At 38.5% G+C, this 23,706-nt stretch overlaps 1 protein-coding gene across 3 annotated transcripts in view; it reads right to left on the bottom strand.

The window, feature by feature from the left end:
* The window catches only part of CNTN3 (contactin 3), a 329,505-nt gene that overhangs the window by 136,814 nt on the left and 168,985 nt on the right, over window positions 1-23,706 (bottom strand). For all 3 annotated transcript variants that reach the window (XM_038565832.1, XM_038565835.1, XM_038565833.1), the window contains one exon: window positions 8,994-9,089. In XM_038565832.1, coding sequence (XP_038421760.1) covers window positions 8,994-9,089 — 96 coding nt within the window. The remainder of the gene's footprint in view (window positions 1-8,993; window positions 9,090-23,706) is intronic.

Genomic DNA, 23,706 nt, shown 5'->3' with positions numbered 1-23,706 from the left:
ACCTTTCTTGGCTGCCTGGTCTACATAATAGTCTGTCTCAAATTCCAAAATTCAGAATTCTTTCCAGTCGCGTCAAATACCAAATTTCCAGAACAGAGCATCTGATTGGCCCAGCTTGTTTCAGGTGTCCTTCTCTGGACCAATCAGCCAAGGCCAGCTGGAACATGCTGCATGGAAGTTCAGCCCATGGAGGCCATGGGATGGGGGGTGGTAAGTCCCTGGGGACAGGCAGTCACTGATGCTTGTACAGAATAAGCATCTCAAAGCCATCTCCACTCCTCTATTTCTAAGTATCACTGTATTGTTAAACAAAAAAGTTAAGTCTTCCATCCGCAACCACAAATCTATGGGAAACCCAAACATTTTCTAGAACCGTGTTTTCCAGAGTGGGGTACAAATATTCCAAGCAAGAAAATCCTCTGGAGTAAAGGGAAAAAGTACAATAAACTTTCTTTATAGATTTACTTTTATTTAGATATTTTAAATTTTTATATTTTTCCTTATAGTAAAAATACTAGGGCTATAGCATATTTTTTTTTGTCTAATAAATAAGTTACACATTTCAAACAAGTCACATGTACTTAAATCCTCACAACCACCCTATAAGGATAAGTTCTATGATTATTCCCTGTTTAGAGATATGAAACAGATTCAGAGGTTAGGCATTATGCCCAAAGTTTGTAGTTATGTCAGAGTTAGAACTAGAACTCAAGCAACCTACTTCCAAAATGCCCAGCTTGTACCTACTATTCCTCCTAAGTATGTCTGAGAGACAGACAGAGAGACAGAGAGAGACAGAGAGAGTAGGGTGGTGGTACCTATAGACATTTTAATTATAAATTTTCATATATCAGGAAATTCTGAAGAACACCATACTAGAAGGCACATAATATATAAATTAAAAAACTGGAGCCTATAATTTTTGTGAACATAGGGAAATCTTCCTTCAAAAATCAAGAGATTTAGGTCTGAAGCCTAAATCTACTATTGTGTGGCTTTCAACAAATTATCTAACTGCTCTGAGGTCCAGCTTGTCAATATACCCTTCCTTGATGTTATGAACAATAAACACAATATCTGGTTGAATAATGATAACTACTGCTGTTTTTTAGGGCTAACCAGTCACCAGCAAAACCACCTTTCTACTTCTTGTGGGACCATAAGCCTCTGAGGACAAGGGGATTCCTATTCATCTTTCTTTTTTTTTTTTTTTTAAGATTTTATTTATTTATTCATGAAAGATACAGAGAGAGAGGCAGAGACACAGGCAAAGGGAGAAGCAGGCTCCATGCAGGGAGCCTGACATGGGACTCAATCCCAGGTCTCCAGGATCAGGCCCTGGGCTGAAGGTGGCCCTAAACTGCTGAGCCACCTGGGCTGCTCCCTATTCATCTTTCTATTTCTTACCCACTTTCAGGGTTTTTCACTGGGGAGAGGTTTGGGGTGAGGTTCAACAAATACTGATTTGAATACATTATCAACAATATTCTGTTTTCTTCTACTTAATACTAAGATTATTCATGTAAAAGGTGGTATTTATTGTAGTAAAATCGCATTATAAGACATCAAACATTTTCTATACATCAGCATATACTTGGTGGATATATGATCAAATCAATGGATGATTAAAATGGATGGATGGATGGATGGATGGATGGATGGATGGATGGAGAAAAGCAAGGAAATAGGCAGACTCAAATGAATATTTCTAATTCACAGATTCCACATCCAAATACTTCAGAGTAACTATGGATTTTTCATCTTCATTTCCAATCACAAAATGGATGTTCAGCAATTAAGACTGTTCACTACAACAGATATTTCCTTTAGAGATCAAAATATTTTGCTTTACCCATACAATAGCAGCTGAGGTTTGTGTGTCAGTTGACTTAGAACATATTTGTCTGAATGCTACTATGATTTGTTAATATTTTGGACTCCTGTAAATGTCAATAGTCACATCAGAATGGAAGTAGATTAAAAAAAAAAGTTTTGCAATTGTGATATATTATTCATTTAGTCTACCAACGGATTCTCTAACTTCTTGCCATGACATATTAACCTAATCTTGTCCACTTCCTTCTCCCCAGTTAGAAGCAATAAAATCAGGGTGATAGATGCTTATTCCTCAGCAACCCATCAGTCATCTGCTGTATCTTGATTGCACAAGTTGTGATGGCATTAATGCCTGCTAAGATGCAACTTTTTCAGCTCTAGGTAAGGGGAAACCATTGGGTTCTCAGAGAAACATTTCACACAGTGATCAATGATTGCAAATGTGATGGAAGCCAAAAAGCCCATCAACGTATTATGTATTCTTTACCTTAAAGTTTTGTAAGACACTTGTTTTAAGTTTGATGAAATTATAAGCATAGACAGTAGGAAAGTGTTGTTCAAGGAAAACGAGTGTTTAAGAAAAAATAGTGTTAAATTCACAGATTATTTGTGGAAATTATTGTTTTGAGATAATCCCATCAAAAAGTACTTCACAGTGTATTGAAACCTTAATGAAGGTCTAGCAATTGGACACATCTTTCCAGAAAATTCCTCTTGGTACCTTTTCTTCAGGCTTGTCCCATCTAAGCTACCTGAGATGACTTTTATTTTTCAGTCTTGAAGAAAGAATAAAAAAAACTCAACAACCAAAGATGTTGATACAGAGGGTGTAAATCCCATGCCATCTGGTTATGTTGCTAACAGTTCTCACCTCTGTCACACCAGGATTTACAAAGCAATTTTTAGCATAAAGCTACTTCAGCCTTCACTACCTGCTGTTTGGCATCTCACATTGTCCTCTGAACATCCCAAAGGCTATGTTTTTATAAGTGGATGGGTGTCCAGGGCTGTCATTTCAAGAAGAGCATGCACACAGCTCAGACACAGAAATCTGGATCAGAGAACAAACATGTCAAAAACCTACAACCTAATTCTTTACTCAGAATCAATTTCATCAGCCATCTTTGGACAAAAACCAACTCTTTATTAACATGTGTGTATGCAATAACGTGACCACCCTATGAATTCCTGTCTAATATTTATCATGAAGTACCCATGAACTAGTCTTGTAACCTTATGTATAATAGGGTAATTTTTCTGGTGGATTTGAATTTCTAATGATTTTATAGTGATGCCAACAACTGCACAGTAATTACACTAATTCCCAGCTTTTCACACTGTTGGTAACTAGATTAATAATTAAGCTATTGATAATCCATGTCCAGGCTCCTATTTCTGACTTGTCAATTCCTAGTTTTCCTACTATTTCTAAGAGGATGCTAATTCTTCTTGCTTCAGATTGTTCTACAGAGAAGCCAACAGACATAAGTGACAAAAAAAAAAAAGTCACAGAATGAGTGGAAGATAAGACCCTTCTCAAACGTCAGTGACCTGTGTTGCTTAGGAGTTGTAGGGATTCCTAAGAGAAATTCCTAATTGTCGCCTACCATGAGACAATTTTTTCCTTCTTATTGGCATCAAATAAATGGTGGCTGCTCTTAAGCAAAGCAGCCCCGGGTTGCTGCCGCTTTCTTATACATTATCTACATAAGTGAATTAAGGGAGTATAAATAATATAATGCAGTTTCCATACTTCAGTACCTTTATTTTGGCTCTTAACATGTATAATTCCCTAATCTATTTTTAGGAGAATATTTCTGATTTTTATCCCAAATGAACAAAGGAAAGTAAACACTTTATTTACAAGAGAAGAGATTTTAACACAATTTTACTATGGGCCTATAGTAGAAGAAATAAAAGCCAGAAAATTAAGGAAAAAAGGGTAAAAAAGGCTATTGCAATCTTCAATAAAGAGCTGTGAAGTGGCTCTTATAGATCACAGTATGGCTCCAGGAAAAACACAACCAAAACCCAAATAGAACACCTTTGGTATGAGTCCCAACTCCATACCCTCCAAATCACCAAATAAGGGATGTCTTTCTAGTACAGGACACTTTAGAATCCTGAAGTGTCCTCCCTCCAAGAAGGCAGAAATCAGTGTGAGAAAAATAAAGCTGTTTGGGGGCACACTGCACCAATGGATGATTAAAAAATGCATGGCATACTGTAACTGATGTGTCTTTGTGCCTTGATGTTTCATCTTATTGTGATTAAAATAGTAAAAGCATTATCTCATGCAGTATTTGAGACATGCATTCTCAGAGGGGTTTTACAGAAACATCCACCCAACTGAGAGTTCCCATCAACAGTTAAGGTACTTCAAGTCATATAATTCCAAAATCTGAAGAGTCTATTTCTGGTGGGGTTCTCTGTGAATTCTTAGATTGAAACTAATGTCAAATTCAAGGTTATGTTGCCTCTCACATAACACCTGGGAGGTTAAAAGTCATGAGATAAAACCATGATTCTTTCTATGCTTGGGACTCTGGCACCTTCATTTCAAGGGCAACATTAAATGGGCAGTTCTCTTTGCCCTAGGACTTAGGAAAACAAAAGAAAGACAAGAGTTTTAGGAGACATTAAATATATATAAATCTGTTGGAGACCGGGAAGGCCATCAAAGATGGGAATAAATCTGAGTGGAGAGCATATTGAGAAAGGCTAGTTAGGAGGAATGGAAGAAAAAAAAAGTGATGTCCTCAGTGGGGAGGTAATATTTTGGTTCTGAAGTTACAAATATATTCCAGTGTCTAGGCCAAGAAACTGGCTAGGGAAAAAGGAAGGAGTGAGAGCAGAAGTAGGTAACGGGAAATCATTAGGGACTCCACCTAATGGCTAGGGTATTGCTATTCAGAGTGTGGCCCATGGGCCTGCAGCAGCAGCTTCAGGAGAGAGCTTATTGAAAATACAGCATCTCAGGCTCCAACCCAGACCCAGTGATTCAGAATCTGCATTTTAGCAGGTCCCCAGTTGATTCATTTGCCATCAAACTCTCAGAAGCACTGGACTAGCATATACCTGAGTTGGGTATTTGGTTGAACTCCAGGGAGATTTCTGCTCAAGGGGACTTTGGGCATTGTTGATCTGTTGTGTTTCCATAAACAATGGCCTTGAACACTAAAACAAAACCACTAACTCTGCTGCATCTAAATTTGAAATGTCAGAAGCCCTTGGCTTAGGACCGTGACACTTTCATTAAGGACTCTGTGCCTTTGTACCATGATTACTTAGAGAATGCCACCTGGGGTCTGCTTAGGATTTGCCATAACAGAAAGAGCCCTAGCCAAGAGTCAGGCACTGAGGGTCTAATTCTACTTCTTCAGAGTTCTAAGATTTTAGGAATACCATTTCCCCTCTGAGCCACATTTTGTGAATTTCCAAACTGTAGCACTAAAAAACTGCTAGGAGGCTCAGTGCTGATGTTTACTTTCCAGCCTTCTGCCTCATCTGTCATTGCTCAGCAAGAACTTTGGGCTCAAGGCATTTAGGTTTTGGCTAGGTAAGAGCTGAGCCTCTTGGCATCTCCAGAACTGAAGCATCCCCTACTCTTTGACCGTCCCTCAAACAGTTCCTCTCCATGCTTTCAATCAAAACAATTTCCTAACAAAGGATTTCCATGAGAAGCCAGCACACTGTTTAGCACCTAAGTAGGACTCCATAAATAAAGGAGACTAGGACTGTGATGATGATTTTTACTATTAAGATTTTGCCATTCTGTGCCTACTCTGTTAGGATATTATTCTGGTAAAAAATATGGTGGATGAATAAAATAGGGTGGTATATTCAGTAATCAGAAAATATCAACATAATTAAACACTTCCAGCCAGTGAGAAGGGACCAAGAAGAAGTGAAGAAAGGGGAAGAAGTGAATGAAGATAATGCAGAATGGTGAAGACAGAAGCAAGTGCACATCTCATAGGGTCACAGGGTGGGCCATGAGTGCCACAGATCACATGTACTGAGAAACCCTGGCATCACAGCTTTAGCTGTGTAGTGATCTGCCTCATACCCTTCATTAGATTAAAACTCCCTAAGTCAATAAGAGACAGGAAGCAGGGTTAATATCAGCTGCTATGACTGGAGTTCACTCTCATCTGTCCGCACCTGCACCTGCCTGGTTGGCACCCAGGGTATATTGGTTGTTAGATGCTGATACCTCTAGAAACAAAGTTTCTAGTGATTTCTCAAAAAGCCTTTATAAAAAAAAAAGCCTTTATAATTGACCAAATCTAAAAAAGGATTTCTTTATTCCTTTCATGAATGTGCTCAATTGTTCAACCAATATTCAGTGACTACTTGTTATCAACCAGCCTTGTGCTGCTTATTAAACGTGTATTAAATTATTTCATGTGTGCTGAAGTCCATTTCCCTTGGACGTTTGGGTGCAGAGCCAACAGTGACTTGGGCTCTGTCTTCAAGGAGTTCACAAGCCAATGTATTAGGGCAGTAGATGTAAATTGTGAATATCTTAGCATTAGATAGACTTGGGTCAATGAGAATCCTGTTTTCAGCATCTAAGTCTGACAGCCTAGCCCTGATCATTTTCCTGCGTGATCTGGCACTGAGGAAGGTAAGCTTTTGTTCAATTCTTTACAGTCCCATACATGGTTTAGCTTCTTCAGTGCTAAAGTTTCTTGCCTTCTTCATCTATAATCCTACTTGACTTCTGCAATCACCTCAACCTATGTGCTCTAAAAATGAGAAGAGGAATATGGGGAGTCACCAAAAGTTCTCCAATTGCATGATATTAGAAGATTCTTTTGGGACATGTTTCATTCAATAGCTTAAGTCAGCTAAAAGGTCCCTCCTTTGTTATCGGCAAATATATCTAATCATAAAAGGACTTAAAGATCACTCAGTCATGTTCTTAAATTAGGCCAACATTTCCAAAACTCACCACAGACAAGATTCTCCAGCAGTTATTTTTATATTTAAAAAAACAAAATGATTTTGATACTTTTATACCACCTGTAGTTTTAGACATTTACTCTTTCTAATGCATTGCTTCCTGCTTTTCCTCATAACTAAGCCCTCTTTGCTTTTAGAAAATACATGTTTCCCACCCCAGTGCTTGTCAGTAGACACAGCTGACCCTGCCCCCCTGCTGTAGGAATAATCTCCTAAATAAGGTTAATTCAGCTAAAATAATGAAGAGCCACTGAACAGGTTGTCTGGTTTATTAGGATCTCTAGCATTAAGGACCATGAAAGCTTGGAGTTATCAGAGGCCACCTATGACACCATAAGACGTCTACTTCACATGGAATCAACATTGAGGGAAGCAGAGCCAAGAGATATAAGGAAAGTACAACTGTGAAACTGCTTGAACCTGTGGCTCCAACAAAATGGGAGATGAATTCTCAGGGGGCAATCAGAGTTTGGGATAAAATATTTTTATCAATGATAGAAACTTACAAAAGGAAAGAAACAGGTGCTGGACTGGAGGAGAAAGAAGTCTAATTGTGAGATGGTCCAATGAAGCCCTAGATATCCTGGAAGGAAGTTCCAGAAGGACAGCCCATCAGAACTGTTCAGTGTTGAGCACAAAGGGCTGACCCTTTACTCCTGCCCTGATGAGTCACCAGATGTGGGCTGCTACAGACAAGGTGAGACTCTGGGCAACTGGCTCTCTATAGTTGAGGAGACTGGGAGGGAGTTAAGACCTCGAGGCTATCGACTGACCCCACTACCCACAGCGAGGCAGCAAGTCTTTCTGGGTGGTACATATCTGTGACAACCATACAGCTCAACTAGACCACAACTAATCATCCCAGTGATGTGAGCCAGTAAACTCCCTATTTTCTTCAAGCCAGTTTGAGCTCAGTTACTTTTATTTACATTCAAGAAAATCTGTTTTCCTACAAAGTTAAAATTCCTTTGGAACTTCAAGATACCAGAAAATATACGCTACTGAAGTACACTGGGGAGCCCAATATAAACCCATCCCTCAGCATCCTGGCAATCATGTCTGCTAATCAAGCCCTACACTGGCAGTCTCCAGCTGGCTCATACATTTCAAGTGATCAGATAGTGAAGATGGTATATGTTTGTTTTATTGGACTGAGGGTTTTGTTATTAAAACTGACAAGTCACCGGGGGGAAAGGACTATGGTTTGTATGTCACAAAACAAATAAAGCCCATCATATTTTCATTTGAATAAACTTTACTATGATGGGAAGACTTCTCAGCTTCGCCTCTGGTCAGAAAGATCCTCTCTAACCTGTTTATCTCTCAGTATCCTCTCCAGAACAGAATTGTTGGTTTCTCCAAGAACAGTGATTTATACATTAATAATGTCCTCTTTGTTCCCACTAGTGACCAAGCTTGCAGGAGTAAGCATGAGAGCAAAATCAAACCAAGACTCGAGGCTCCTACTGGGGAGCAATGCTTATTAAATTATTTTCATATGTGCTGAAGTTCATTTTCACTTGGGTAGCTATTTTGTTAAGCTTCTGAATTTTTAGCAGTATTTCAATTTATACCAGTGTAGCATAAAATTTGCAATTCCAACACCCCAATGAAAATGATGTGAATGTATATATATATATATACACATATATACGTATCATTTTCATATGTATATCATACATAGAGATCCAATAGCATATATTAATCATCATGTTTGAGTGTGTATATGAGAGAAAAGGGGAGAGAGAGAGAGAGAGAGACAGAGATGGGGGAGAGAAAGAGGCAGGGGAGAGTCAGAGAGAGAGAGAGAGAGAGAAAGAGAGAGAGAGGAAAAGAGAGAGAGTAGGAAACCACATAGATTCCACAAAGACTCTGGTGTCTGTCATGTTCTAAAACTAAGTAACAAATGAAATGGTGTAAGAAGCATGGTTCAGCACCATTAGGTAACTGAAACAAACTTGATCTCATCTGCCTTTACAACACACCTTGTAATAAATTATGTTTATAAACTTCACAGAATGGACTATCTCTTATAGAGTTTCTTATATCCCAACTCAGCGGACAGAATCCAATCCTTGGGTTGTCAATTTTCTTAGGGTAATTTAAGGAAGCAAGACCAACATGTGCTGTTGGTCTTGCACTGATGCTTATTCAAGAAATATAAAAAACTTACAAACAGAAGTTCTCACCTCCAGAGTGTGGCGGCGGGCCACAGAGTAGGACGACACCCTGGCCTTCACGCACAGACACGGTACTTCTCATTTTGGTTTTGAAATTTTCAAGATCTGATTTGAAAACAAAACAAAATGGAATTTCAGAAAGGATAACACAAATTAAAATCTTCACATGGAGACAATCCATTCTTTTGCAGCACAATTTTTAAAAACGTTTCTCAGGAATCTCAAGAGGAAAACATTTGCTTGGAGAAGGAAAATTAAGGATTTTGATTTATTAAGCCTTCTTATAAATTCAGCAATACAATAAAAATATATACCCACTAATCCTGTGGTGCTGTAACAGTGTCAAAAATGGCCTGGGCTGTCCCAAAGGACAAAGCATATTGGAATTAAATAACCGCACTATATGACTTAAAGAAGGAAATGGAATACCTTGAACCAAAAATATATAGAAACCAATATCCACATTTGCCACAGTGATTCATCAAATCATGAAGACGTGTAGCTTTGCCTTTTAATGAAAGTTAGCTATTCATGAATTTCTCTCCCAAAATATTTTATCATAAGTAGCCTAAATGAATTTTATTCCACCTATAAATATTGTTGTTATTCACAAAAAGAATTGAAAACATTCAGGTTCTGGTTATAAATCCTATTTGTCCCATCTTGAAGGGTTACATAGAGGATATGTATCACTAAAAATTACCATCAAGGTAGAATTTAAAGAATAACAGTAAATTAGATCCATCTATTCCTTTATATTTGTAGCTGCGAAAAAAATGCAAATCATTTTTATAATTGCCCAAAGGCTTTTTTTCCCCCCAAGTTTTTATTTTTAATAAAGCAATCAAGAGGGATCCCTGGGTGGCTCAGCAGTTTAGCGCCTGCCTTCCGCCCAGGGTGTGATCCTGGAGACCTGGGATCAAGTCCGACGTCAGGCTCCCTGCATGGAGCCTGCTTCTCCCTCTGCCTATGTCTCTACCTATCTCGGTCTGTCTCTGTATCTCTCATGGATAAATAAATAAAATCTTTTTTAAAAAATTAAGCAATCAAGGTAAATGTGATTTTGGTCAGCTGTGATCATTTCTTAAAGTTGTTTAATCTCTTCCAGTGACAGTCCAGGGCAACAAATTCTGATTCTTATTATCCAGCATAAATTACAGAAAGGATTAAATTCTGTTGGTTCATTTTGAACAAAGCTTAAGCCTTTGGGGAAAAAGGAAGAAAAAAAATCTGTTTCTTTTAACCCAAAACTTGTGAACTCCACAGTTAATATACTCAGTGGTGTCACTTTCTGTATCAGAACAATTGAACTGTCAATTTGTGAAAGAATACACTCATTTCATAGCTTTTAAGGGTTCATATAAATTGCCTATGTGGTGAGGCAGTGTGTGCACTTCAGAACACAACTTGGAAAATTGCAACTTTGCCTTGAAAAATGTAAAAAGCGAAATAATTATCTTCAAACTGATACACAACTACCAACTGTATTCTAAGCACTTAAGTCAGCTTATCAGAGGGAAATAGGAAGGTCTACTTGCTTCATTTTAATTTTACTGAAAAACAGTATTAAATTACTAAGTTATAAGCATGGAATAAATCTATTCAGCAAAACTCATTAGGTATGTCTTTAAAAGAAGAAAAAATGGTGTTTCTGGACTTGTTTTAACAGGCAGTTCCCCTACAAAAACGATATGATAACACAGTATTATATTATCTTAAATGTGTAACTAAAATGCACATAATCAAAACATTAAGGTTCCCGAAGTGTGCCTGAGTTGGAACTGCAAAACCATAGCATCCAAATATTTCTCAACATCTAAACGGGGGAGTACACCATATCAGAACGTAGCCTATATATGGAAAAATAATATCAAATGATGATTTTTGGCAACCAACTATGTGTCATCATTGCTGACTTCTTACTCAATTCTTGTTTTATTCTGTTACATAAATTCACACCATGGAAATGATTCATCACTGATTTTAGCTCAAATATGCAAAAAAAAAAAAAAGGATGAAAATGTTCTGTGGGAACTAATAATGTCTCTTCTCTGCTAAAGGTAAAGATCCCTTTTGTTTAAAGCACTAACAGGGCCTGGAACAGATCTGCCCATTGCTCTAGACATTTCATTGATACTGCCTCTAATGCTATACATGGGCAAAGAACATTATTTCTTGGATACCTGTGGCCAGTTTGTGGAGCACAGACACAAGGGAAAGCAAAGAAAAATACCAGTACTGCCTTTAACAGGTTTTCCAGGGCTTTGTTGCTAGTGAATCACTCTGACTACAGTGAATTTTCATTTTCTTTAAAACACAATCCCTTCAATTCTTAATTCATGTTACTCCAAGTGTAGTCTAGCACCACCTGCATCATTATTACCTAGGATTCCCATTACAAATGCAGGTATCTGGGAAATCGCTTAAAACTAGTAAATTAGAATGAGATCTGCATTTTTAACAAGCTCACTAGCTAAAGTCTGTGCACACAAAATGTAACTTTGTGGCTTCCTACTAGGAGGTATCAAGTTCAACCCAGTTTAAGTATTTTAAAACATATCTTTGACTTTTTAGAACATAGGAAAATGCCCATGGGGTATAAAGAATCTTTGAAACATCCATTTAGCAGCAGGGATGAAAAGTGAAGCAGTCACTTATTGAACAAGTATCCACTGAAGACTTTAGCTCACTGCATTCATGTTCTGAAATATAAATCACTGGAACCTTCTTTCAAGGAAAGCTCTATCTGGTTAGAGATGGACTTGACACCAACAGCGAAAACCTTGCTCTTACAGTGGTTAAGTACACAGAGGACAAACACTCAACCTAGAGATGCCTTGAAAAAGCAGCAGTTGGCCAGTCAAATAGAGGATGGTGTGGGTGTTGAGTAGTGGGGTGTGGGGGGGAATTCTGTTCAGACAGAGAGATCAACAAAGTAAAAACACTGATGCATAAGAACACCTGCTTCAAAACATAGAAAGATTTCCTCCCTTTAGAGGGAATACTAAAGACTACAGAGATAAAGGTAGTGTAAGTGTCCAAAAAGTTTTAGATTACTGAAATATCTCCTCGAAGGTTACATGTGTAACCCAAATTCAAGTTAAGGCTATAAAGAATCCATTCTTGGCAAGTACTGTATTAGAACACACTCCTCTTAGGAGTCAAAATAAATATAAACTAAATCCAGAATTTATTAGATAGAAACTTCTCAGAATTTTATTTTTGTCTCCTTTCCAAACTCTGAATTTATTTTGGAACCTCTAATTAGCTGGATTTTAAACACAAACCAACATGATAAAAAAAGTCTACAAAGAAGTACAGTTAACATCATATTTAATGGTGTAGGGCTGAATGCTTTCTCCCTAATATCAGGAATATGAGAAGGATATCTGTTCTTAGGTAACACTCTTAATATTGTACTAAAAGTTCTAACCATGGCAATAATGAAAGAACAAGAAATAAGAAGTATACAATTTGGAGAGGAAGAAACAAACTACTGCTATTTGCAGATGACATGTCTAAATAGAAAATGAGAAGCAATCTATCAAAAACAGAACAAAACCAAAAAGCAACTTCTCAGTATAAATAACTGAGTTAAATAAGATGATACAATTTCTAGACACACTGAACATGCAAAAATCAAAATTAAAATGCAAAACTGATTATAATCATTCCAAAAATTAAAATACTTACCTATAATAAAGCATGCAAAGCATATATATATGCTGAGAATGACAAGATACTGATAGAAAACAATCAAATGTAAGTAAATGGAGAGCTGTACTGTGTTCATGGACTGGAAGACTCAACATAGCATGAACTCTCTGCAAATTGATATGTAGGTTTAATGCAATTAGTATCAAAATTCCAGCACATTTAAAAAACGTGTTCTGCTTTTATTTTTTTGAAAGTACAGGCAAGCTTTTTCCAAATAGTATATGTAAAAGCACAGGCCTTTGAATAGGCCTTAGAAGACCATCTTCACTAAGAAGAATAAAGAGATTTCTCTTCATGTCTTTTGCCCATTTCATGATTGGATTGTTTGTTTCTTTGGTGTTGAGTTTAATAAGTTCTTTATAGATCTTGGAAACTAGCCCTTTATCCGATATGTCATTTGCAAATATCTTCTCCCATTCTGTAGGTTGTCTTTGAGTTTTGTTGACTGTATCCTTTGCTGTGCAAAAGCTTCTTATCTTGATGAAGTCCCAATAGTTCATTTTTGCTTTTGTTTCTTTTGCCTTCGTGGATGTATCTTGCAAGGGGCAAAAGACATGAAGAGAAATCTCACAGAGGAAGACATAGACATGGCCAACATGCATATGAGAAAATGCTCTGCATCACTTGCCATCAGGGAAATACAAATGAAAACTACAATGAGATACCACCTCACACCAGTGAGAATGGGGAAAATTAACAAGGCAGGAAACAACAAATGTTGGAGAGGATGCGGAGAAAAGGGAACCCTCTTACACTGTTGGTGGGAATGTGAACTGGTGCAGCCACTCTGGAAAACTGTGTGGAGGTTCCTCAAACAGTTAAAAATATACCTGCCCTACGACCCAGCAATTGCACTGTTGGGGATTTACCCCAAAGATACAAATGCAATGAAACGCCGGGACACCTGCACCCCGATGTTTCTAGCAGCAATGGCCACGATAGCCAAACTGTGGAAGGAGCCTCGGTGTCCAACGAAAGATGAATGGATAAAGAAGATGTGGTTTATGTATACAATGGAATATTACTCAGCCATTAGAAATGACAAATACCCACCATTTGCTTCAACGTGGATGGAACTGGAGGGTATTATGCTGAGTGAAGTAAGTCAGTCAGAGAAGGACAAACATTATATGTTCTCATTCATTTGGGGAATATAAATAATAGTGAAAGGGAAAATAAGGGAAGGGAGAAGAAATGTGTGGGAAATATCAGAAAGGGAGACAGAACATAAAGACTGCTAACTCTGGGAAACGAACTAGGGGTGGTAGAAGGGGAGGAGGGCGGGGGGTGGGAGTGAATGGGTGACGGGCACTGGGTGTTATTCTGTATGTTAGTAAATTGAACACCAATAAAAAAATAAATTAAAAAAAAAAAAAAAAAAAAAAAAAAAAAAAAGAAGAATAAAGAGGAAAGAATCACTCAACTCAATATTAAGGCTTATTTTATAGCTACAATGACTAAGACAGTGTGGTACTGGTAAACGGATAGATAAATAGATCCATGGAACAAAATAGCCTAGAAATAGACTCATATAAATATGCTCAATTGATTTTTAAAATTTTTTAAATTTTATTTTAAAAATTTATTTAAATTCAACTAACATACAGTAGATTATCAGTTTCAGAGGTAGAGTTTAGTGATTCATCAGTTGCATATAACATTCAATGCTCATTATATCAAGTGCTCTCCTTAATGCCTGTCACCCAGTTACCTCATCCCTGCACTCACCTCCTGTCCAACAACCCTCATTTTGTTTCCTTTAGTTAAGATTTGTGTGGAATCAGAAGAGACCCCGAATAGCCAGGGGAATTTTAAAAAAGAAAACCATAGCTGGGGGCATCACAATGCCAGATTTCAGGTTGTACTACAAAGCTGTGGTCATCAAGACAGTGTGGTACTGGCACAAAAACAGACACATAGATCAATGGAACAGAATAGAGAACCCAGAAGTGGACCCTCAACTTTATGGTCAACAAATATTCGATAAAGGAGGAAAGACTATCCACTGGAAGAAAGACAGTCTCTTCAAGAAATGGTGCTGGGAAAATTGGACATCCACATGCAGAAGAATGAAACTAGACCACTCTCTTGCACCATACACAAAGATAAACTCAAAATGGATGAAAGATCTAAATGTGAGACAAGATTCCATCAAAATCCTAGAGGAGAACACAGGCAACACCTTTTTGAACTCGGCCACAGTAACTTCTTGCAAGATACATCCACGAAGGCAAAATAAGCAAAAGCAAAAATGAACTATTGGGACTTCATCAAGATAAGAAGCTTTTGCACAGCAAAGGATACAGTCAACAAAACTCAAAGACAACCTACAGAATGGGAGAAGATATTTGCAAATGACATATCAGATAAAGGGCTAGTTTCCAAGATCTATAAAGAACTTCTTAAACTCAACACCAAAGAAACAAACAATCCAATCATGAAATGGGCAAAAGACATGAAGAGAAATCTCACAGAGGAAGACATAGACATGGCCAACATGCACATGAGAAAATGCTCTGCATCACTTGCCATCAGGGAAATACAAATCAAAACCACAATGAGATACCACCTCACACCAGTGAGAATGGGGAAAATTAACAAGGCAGGAAACCACAAATGTTGGAGGGGATGCGGAGAAAAGGGAACCCTCTTACACTGTTGGTGGGAATGTGAACTGGTGCAGCCACTCTGTAAAACTGTGTGGAGGTTCCTCAAAGAGTTAAAAATAGACCTGCCCTACGACCCAGCAATTGCACTGTTGGGGATTTACCACAAAGATACAGATGCAATGAAACGCAAGGACACCTGCACCCTGATGTTTATAGCAGCAATGTCCACAATAGCCAAACTGTGGAAGGAGCCTTGGTGTCCATCGAAAGATGAATGGATAAAGAAGATGTGGTTTATGTATACAATGGAATATTACTCAGCCATTAGAAATGACAAATACCCACCATTTGCTTCAACATGGATGGAACTGGAGGGTATTATGTTGAGTGAAGTAAGTCAATCGGAGAAAGGACAAACAGTGTATGTTCTCATTCATTTGGGGAATATAAATAATAGTGAAAGGGAATAGAAGGGAAGGGAGAAGAAATGGGTAGGAAATATCAGAAAGGGAGACAGAACATGAAGACTCCTAACTCTGGGAAACAAACTAGGGGTGGTGGAAGGGGAGGAGGGGGGGGTGGGGGTGAATGGGTGACGGGCACTGAGGGGGGCACTTGACGGAATGAGCACTGGGTGTTATTCTGTATGTTGGCAAATTGAACACCAATAAAAAATAAATTTATTATTTAAAAAAAAGTCTCTTATGGTTTGTCTCCCTCTCTGATTTTGTCTTATTTTTCCCCTCCCTCCTCCTATGGTTCTGTTTTGTTTCTTAAATCTCACATGTGAGTGAAATCATATAACTGTCTTTCTCTGACTGACTTATTTCGCTTAGCATAATACCCTCCAGTTCCATCCACATTGTTGCAGCTAAGATTTCATTTTTATGGCTGAGTACTATTCCAGTGTGTGTGTGTGTATGTGTGCGTGCATGCGCGCGCCACATCTTCTTTATCCATTCTTGTCTATGGAAATCTGGGCTCTGACTTTTTTTTTTTTTTTAAGATTTTATCCATTTACCTGAGAGAGATAGTGTACATGTAAGAGAGCAGGGGTGTGGGTGGGGAGGGGCAGAAGGAGAGGGAGAAGGAAATTTCCCACTGAGCAGAGATCCCGACTCCAGCTTGATTCCAGGGTACCTGGAGTGAAAGGCAGACACTTAAGCAACTGAGCCAACCAGGCATCCAATGCTTAACTGATTTTCAAGTGTCAGAAGCAATGAAATGGAAGGGGAGCCTTTCTTTTACATGGTGCCAGAGCAACTGGACAACCGTGGGGGAAGAAAAAAGACCTAAATCTCACTCATATGTAAAAATTAACTCAAAATGAATCGTTAACTTAAATGTAAAAAAAAGTATAAAACTTTTAGACTTTTAGAGAAATATAAAGGAGAGCGTCCTTGGGATCTAGCACTAGGCAAAGAGCTTTTGATAACAAAATACTTGACAATAAGTATTTGGATTATAAATGGAAGAATAATGAACTGGACTTGATCAAAATTTTAAAAAATTTGCCTTATGGAAACCCAAGTAGAGAATGAAAAGACCAGCTGCAGACTGGAGAAAAGTGTTTGCAAGTCATTTACCTAGTAAATAAATAGTATCTAGAATACGTAATTCCTCTCAAAACTCAAGAATAAAAGCCAAAACTATTCAGTTAGAAAATGGGCAAGCAACCTGAACAGACACTTCCCTAAAGAGGATATACAGATGCCAAAAAGAATGTGAAAAGATGTTCAGCATCATTAGCCATCAGGGAAATATAAAGTAAGTCCCCAATGAGATAGCACAGCACGAATATCCGAATAGCTAAAAATAATAAATGGTGACAGTACTAGACCCTGTGAGGATGTGGAGAAACTGGATCGCTCCTACTTTGCTGGTAGGAATACAAAATGCTACACAGTCCCTCTGGAAACACAGTTTGGCAGCTTCTTATAAAACTAAACACACAAGGACCATATCATATCCATCCAGGAAAATGAAAACATACCTTCACACAAAAAATCTGTACGTGAAAATTCATACAGCTTTATCTGCAATTACCCTGAACTGGAAATAACCCAGATGTGCTGCAATGGGTCAGTAGTTAAGCTAACACTGGTGCATACACATCATGGGGTACCATGCAGCAATAAAAAAAAGTGAGCTACTGATACATCTTACAACTTGCATGGATCTTCAGAGAATTATGGTGGGGGGAAAACAACAAAAACCAAACAATCCAGAAAGGTTGGTTATATGCTGTACGAGTCCCTTCATATAATGTTTTTTAAATTCAAAGAAATTAAAAATAGAGAACAGGTCAGTGTTGCCAGTGTTTAGAAAAGGTGGGAGTGGGGATATGGATGTGGCTGTAAAAGGGTACTGGTGGAGGGATGCCTGGGTGACTCCACGGTTGAGCGTCTGCCTTCAGCCCAGGGTGTGATCCTGGAGTCCTGGGATCGAGTCCCACGTCAGGCTCCCTGCATGGAGCCTGCTTCTCTTTCTGCCTATGTCTCTGCCTCTCTCTCTCTCTCTCTCTCTCTCTCTCTCTCTCTCTGTGCGTGTCTCTCATGAATAAATAAAATCTTTAAAAAAAGGGTACTGGTGGGGATACTGACAGTAGTGGTGGACCCACAACCCACATATGGGCTAAAATTATATAGAACTAAATACACACACATATGAATACATGTAAAATTGGGGAAATCTGAATGAAAAACAAAGAAAAGCTCCAGGTCTCCATATTTCCTTTTGTTTACTCTTCTCTACACCACTCACAGTCTGGAATGCTGTGCTCAAATATCCCAAAACTCCAACCAGATCATAGGGGCAGTATCTCTAAGGCTGGCATCAAAGGAAGGTATGGGGCCAGGAAGAAGTACACTCCTTATTCAGACTGCACTCCCTGAGAGAATTCATATCGATCATTCCTGGTGTATCAAATAGTCTGCCTTGATGCCCGTTAATTTCCTGTATTGAGCAGGTTTTTCATGTACTTCCTAAGGACTTTACTTCTAGGTTCATCTGCCCAAGCTGTGGAGAGGAAGCCAAGAGCACAAGAAACCAATGATGCATACACAGAAAAGACTGGGGTGACTCCAAATTCCTGAGCACACTCATGTGCTCAATTTTCAGTCTGATTCCACTTGCTACATATTCCTGGTGCTGGTCTCTCCATGTAGATTAATTCAGGTAATCACCTAGTAAGCAGAATTATGTGAAATGTTACTGAGTATAACTGCAGGGCTGTAGTGAACATCTACCTGGGCATTACTTAAAATCACCCAAAGAATGGCTGTCAATTCTCACTCGAGTCAGTTTGGGAAATGCTGTGTTAAGCCAAATTAAATGAGTTTTTTCATGCAGAATGTCAGAGACCTTAATAGAAAATAGGCACTGATGAGGTCTACTAATGTCGGATGGGTACTAGAATATCCCAAACATATCTGACCAAAGAATTCTGTGTAGAACATTTTATGGGAAATGCTGGCAAAGGCCCTATGTTGAATTAGGTACATATATGTGCAATTGGGTATGCCATAAATATGAAAAAGGATGACGATAAAAGACTGCAAAATATAGCCATTTTCTCCCTAGGAGGGTTAAAATGAAGCATAAAAGTGGCAATATGTCAGAAATTTTAGCCAGCTAACTAAATGGTCCGAAAGCTTAAAAATTTAGAGTTCTGCCTCCAAATACTTTGTGATCATTTGCAATTAGAGCATGAAGAATTATTAAAATGATTGTCACTGAAAATTGTATGTGAACTTTACTACCCGTGTAACACAATTCTACTTGATGCTATGGGGTGAAGTGTTATCTTTTCAATTAAAATGCAAAATATTACTGAGTAGTGATAGTTAAATAAATTGTCAAAGGAACATAGATATAGGCAATGGCAATGTAATAGTCCTCCATGTATAATGCTTTAAATGTCTTTAATGTTTAATATTGAAACACTTAGTGGTTTGTAGTTACCGAATTCAATCATCACCTGAACAGTGTAAATGACAAGACTATCTTTCAAAGAATCGGATAGCTTTTAGTAAAAGAAAGCTGTGCACTCCTCCACAAAAGCTAAGAAAAAACTCAATGAACACATCCAAAAGGGCAATAAAAATCAAAATCGCAGTTCGGGTAAGGTTTTCTTCTTCATCTCCACGGTACCAGGTGTTATAAATAAAGAAGAATCGCAGGCAATGATTCAGCTTCTACTACAAGTGGTAGAATTTTAATTAGTTGAAAAATCTCATTAAAGCATGTGCTCCTATAAAAAGAAAAAAAAAAACAACAACTGTTTTTCAGTGGATGACCATGAGTTTTCTTCCTTTTTCCTGACACACACAGAAGCCTCTGCAAGATCTCCCACAACTGAAAATTAAGACATAGCCAATTTACTCTCCATCATCTTCAGTATCAGCAAATCCAAAACATAACCAATCTTTTCTGCTCCGTATCCTGACCCCCAAATTCAAAGTGGCTCTTCTTGTTTTGTTCCCTTCTTTGATATATCAGTCTGATTCTCAAAACATTTAATCAACTCTGAAATCCCTATGGGAAAATTCTACACGTGTGTCTTAGGAAAATAAAAATGTTCCCTTATGTAAAAACTATGGCTTGTTCAGCAAAGCTCACTAGCGTTTTAGTTTTGTTTCTGCAAAAGCAGAGCCTCAGGTGATGGAGTGTGTATGTGTGGAAGATGGTCTCAGGAGGTAGCAGGGAGGGGGTGAGAACAGTAAGAAGCTGGTACTGGAGTCCATGAGGGCTTGATTGTTCAAAAACTTCCAACAAGCTCACAAATGCCTTACAGAACTGTCATGTCTACCCTCCTGCAAATAAATTAAGGTGGGTGAAGGGGATGTCACACTGGGTCCCAAAAATGTCTATTGCAAACAGGTTTTTTATGTTAAGCCTGGCCTTGTGAGAGGTTTTAAAACAGGTGTGTACTGTTAGTTTCCAAGCATACTTAAGTATTCAGTATTTTTTTAAAGATTTTATTTATTTATTTGGGAAGAGAAAGTGAGCACAAGCAGGAGGAGGGGTAGAAGGAGAAATAGACTCCCCACCGAGCAGGAGGGCTTAAACCTGGAGCTTGATCCCAGAGCCAGATCACAGAGCTCCAGGATCATGACCTAAGCTGAAGGCAGATGCTTAATTGACCTAGCCACACAGGTGCCCCAAGGATTCAGTATTTTCTAAGCCGAAGTAGGATATAGGGAAGCACCTAATAAAATCTTAACATCTTCAGGAACTGTTTAGTTTTTTTTAATACAATTTGGGAATTAATTTTGGCATAAAGGGTGAGTGCCAGTCCATAAACATTCTACAATACCACACAGGTGGGCAGCCCAGGTGGCTCAGCGGGTTAGTGCCACCTCCAGGCCAGGGCGTGATCTGGAGACCCGGGATCGAGTCCCACGTCGGGCTCCCTGCATGGAGCCTGCTTCTCCCTCTGCCTGTGTCTCTGCCTCTCTCTCTTCTCTCTCTCTCTCTGTTTCTCATGAATAAATAAATAAAATCTTAAAAAAAAATACCACACAGGTATCCCACAATTCAGCTTCTCTCTGGCTCCCATCACCCCATTGCTTTGGCACCCCCAACTGTCTGCCACATACACTGCAAGAGTAACAAACTGCTTAGATTTCCCTGAGCACAAAATGCTGGTCTAGTCATGTCGATTGTGTTCCCATTTCTTCATGGGGATAGCATACTTTTATTCACCTTCAAAATCAGCTTCAGCCACATAACCCTTTCTTGAAGCTCCTGAAATTACCTCCAACCACCTACCTCTGAACTTCCCATACTTTTGTATTTGCTAATCTTGTTTTCCTATTTTGGGGGCTCCATCAAGATTAGAGCAATATCATTTTCACCTTTAATATCTGTAGACAATAGTATATTTTGTGGCATTGTGTGGGTCATTGACAGAAGTTTAAAATGAGTTAAGCTGTCTTTTTTTTAATTTCCTAAAGATTTTATTTAAGAGAGTGAGGCAGAGACATAGGTAGAGGGAGAAGCAGGCTCCCTCTTCAGGAGCCTGATGCAGGGCTCAATCCCAGGACCCGGGGATCATGACCTGAGCAAAAGGCAGATGCTCAACCACTGAGCCACCCAGGTGTCCCTAAACTGTCTTTTAATCATGTAATTTTTCTTGGAATCTCCATGGTATCCCCACCAGTCAAAGCCTATGTGCCTGTGTTGCACATTTCTGAGCTTTCTATCACAGTAGCTTAAGAAAAGGACACAGGAATAGGAACACCAGAAATCACACCTTTGCTCTATCCCAGTTATGAGTGTCCTGTGACTGTTCTGCACTCTTAGTTTTCCATCTGAAAAGTGTGGACACCTGCCCTTTGAAGCTCACAGGGTTTTTTAAGAAAAGGATCTCTAGCATCACAGATCTGAAAGTCTTGTGAAAAATGAAAAACATTATAGGACTGCAAAGTTGTGCTATTCCTTCTGAGTGGTTTTATACCTGTCCCTACTTTAGTCTCTCTCATCTTGTCCTCTATAGTTTCAAACAAGTACAGATTACCCCACCCAAAAATCAAAATGTATCTTTCAATGACCCTCATACTGACTTTTTTTCTTAAAGATTTTATTTATTTATTCATGAGAGACACAGAGAAAGAGAGAGAGGCAGAGACACAGGCAGAGGGAGAAGCAGGCTCCATGCAGGGAGGGAGCCTGATGAGGGACTCGATCCGGGACTCGATCCCTGGACTCCAGAATCACGCCCTGGGCCAAAGGCAGGCGCCAAACCACTGAGCCACCCAGGGATCCCCCATACTTGACTTTTTAAAACATCTCCCTACCCTCGGTCCTGACCGTTTCTCTGTTTTAACTTGGGCGGAACTCAGGTCTTTCTCCCCTGGAGTTAGATGAACCTAGGTACAAATCCCTTCTCCGAAACTCTGTTTGACCTGGGGCACATTACTTCACTTGTTAATCCACACTTTCATCATCTGTGCATTGAAGATAATGATAGCAATTATTTCTGCTATATTTGTGAGGAAGAAATAAAATCACTCATGCTAATTTCTTAACACAGTGTCTCATTGAGAAATGTTCAGTAAATGACAGCTATCATTTCTTTACATTTTTTCCAGGAACCTCATCAAATCTGAAGCTTCTACTACTATGTCCATACCCGTGACGTGTCTATCAAAATTCTGATGAATTACTGAACACTACATCTGAAACTAATGATGTACTATATGTTGGATAATTGAATTTAAATAAAGATATTTTTTAAATTTTATTCAAAATGGGCATTTTCTGCTTGCCTTCCAGACACTTTTGGGATATCCAATTGCCACCTCATATTTGACATTTCATTTTCCAATGCTCTTAATGCTCCTTACAAAGCCAGTTCCACTTCCAACTTCCATATTTCTCTCATTGATCTCTATGATGTCCATATCCAATCTGTTGCTTTTCTTTCCTACGTCTGCTTAATTCACTCTATTTGATCATGTTAATCATTCTGTAAAGTCTACCTCCTCCCTCTTCCCAACTCTAATTTTTCACTGCCACCATTTTAATTTAGCTAAGGATTATGCTATGATGAAAATTCAACTGTCTATAGTAAGCATATGGCTCCAGTATGCTTGTCTGTCTTTTATATCTAAGCATTCCTAATGTTGTAAGAAGACAACTTATCAACACTGACTAAATGGATGTAGGAAGAAATTAATGGATGAATGGATTTACTAGGCTCTCTGATAGAAATTTTCTGAAATTTATCTCATTTAATTTTCAAAAGAGCTCTATTACAAAGACATTATTTTTCCATTTTCCAAAAAGCTATGGCTCAAATCTATTATGGACCTTGACAAAAAGTGTTGTCATATGTGGTAAAGACAGTTCCATTGATTTTGGTCCACTTCTTTTTAACTTTATGTGTGTAATAAGTCCAGCCAGCTTTTGGGCTTTTCTTTCCAGTTGTGGTCTCCTCTCTCTCTCTTTCAAACTATCTATCCTATACCCACAACTTCGAGTTCAGTCTTCTTCATAAAACACATCCTCAGTTTTCAATATCCACTCAACAATCTACATTCATTCCTTATTACCCAGATGATAAAGTCCACATTCCTTATCCAAATATTCAGTCATTGATTCAACAGATATATATGTATATGCATGCGAAGTATGTGTTTCTGTCTCAAGTACTGGGACCCACAAGCACAGTTTGTCACTTCGACTATTTCTGCTTCTCAAACTTGGGTCCCATCCCTACTTTCAACTTACATCAAATTTATATATCTCAAGGCCTAGTCAAAAATGTTCAATCCTAGTGAAGGAAGCATGGTTTGATAATTCTGAACTCTTCTGGCAACTGTGTTTTAGATCTGTCTGTCTAACAAGACTAGGGTGGAGGGCTGTGACCTCCTTCATCTCTTCTTTTTGCC

The sequence above is a fragment of the Canis lupus genome, chromosome 20, assembly GCF_011100685.1.
Source record: "Canis lupus familiaris isolate Mischka breed German Shepherd chromosome 20, alternate assembly UU_Cfam_GSD_1.0, whole genome shotgun sequence".
NCBI lineage: Eukaryota > Metazoa > Chordata > Mammalia > Carnivora > Canidae > Canis > Canis lupus.
This window is presented reverse-complemented; position numbering and strand designations above follow the sequence as displayed.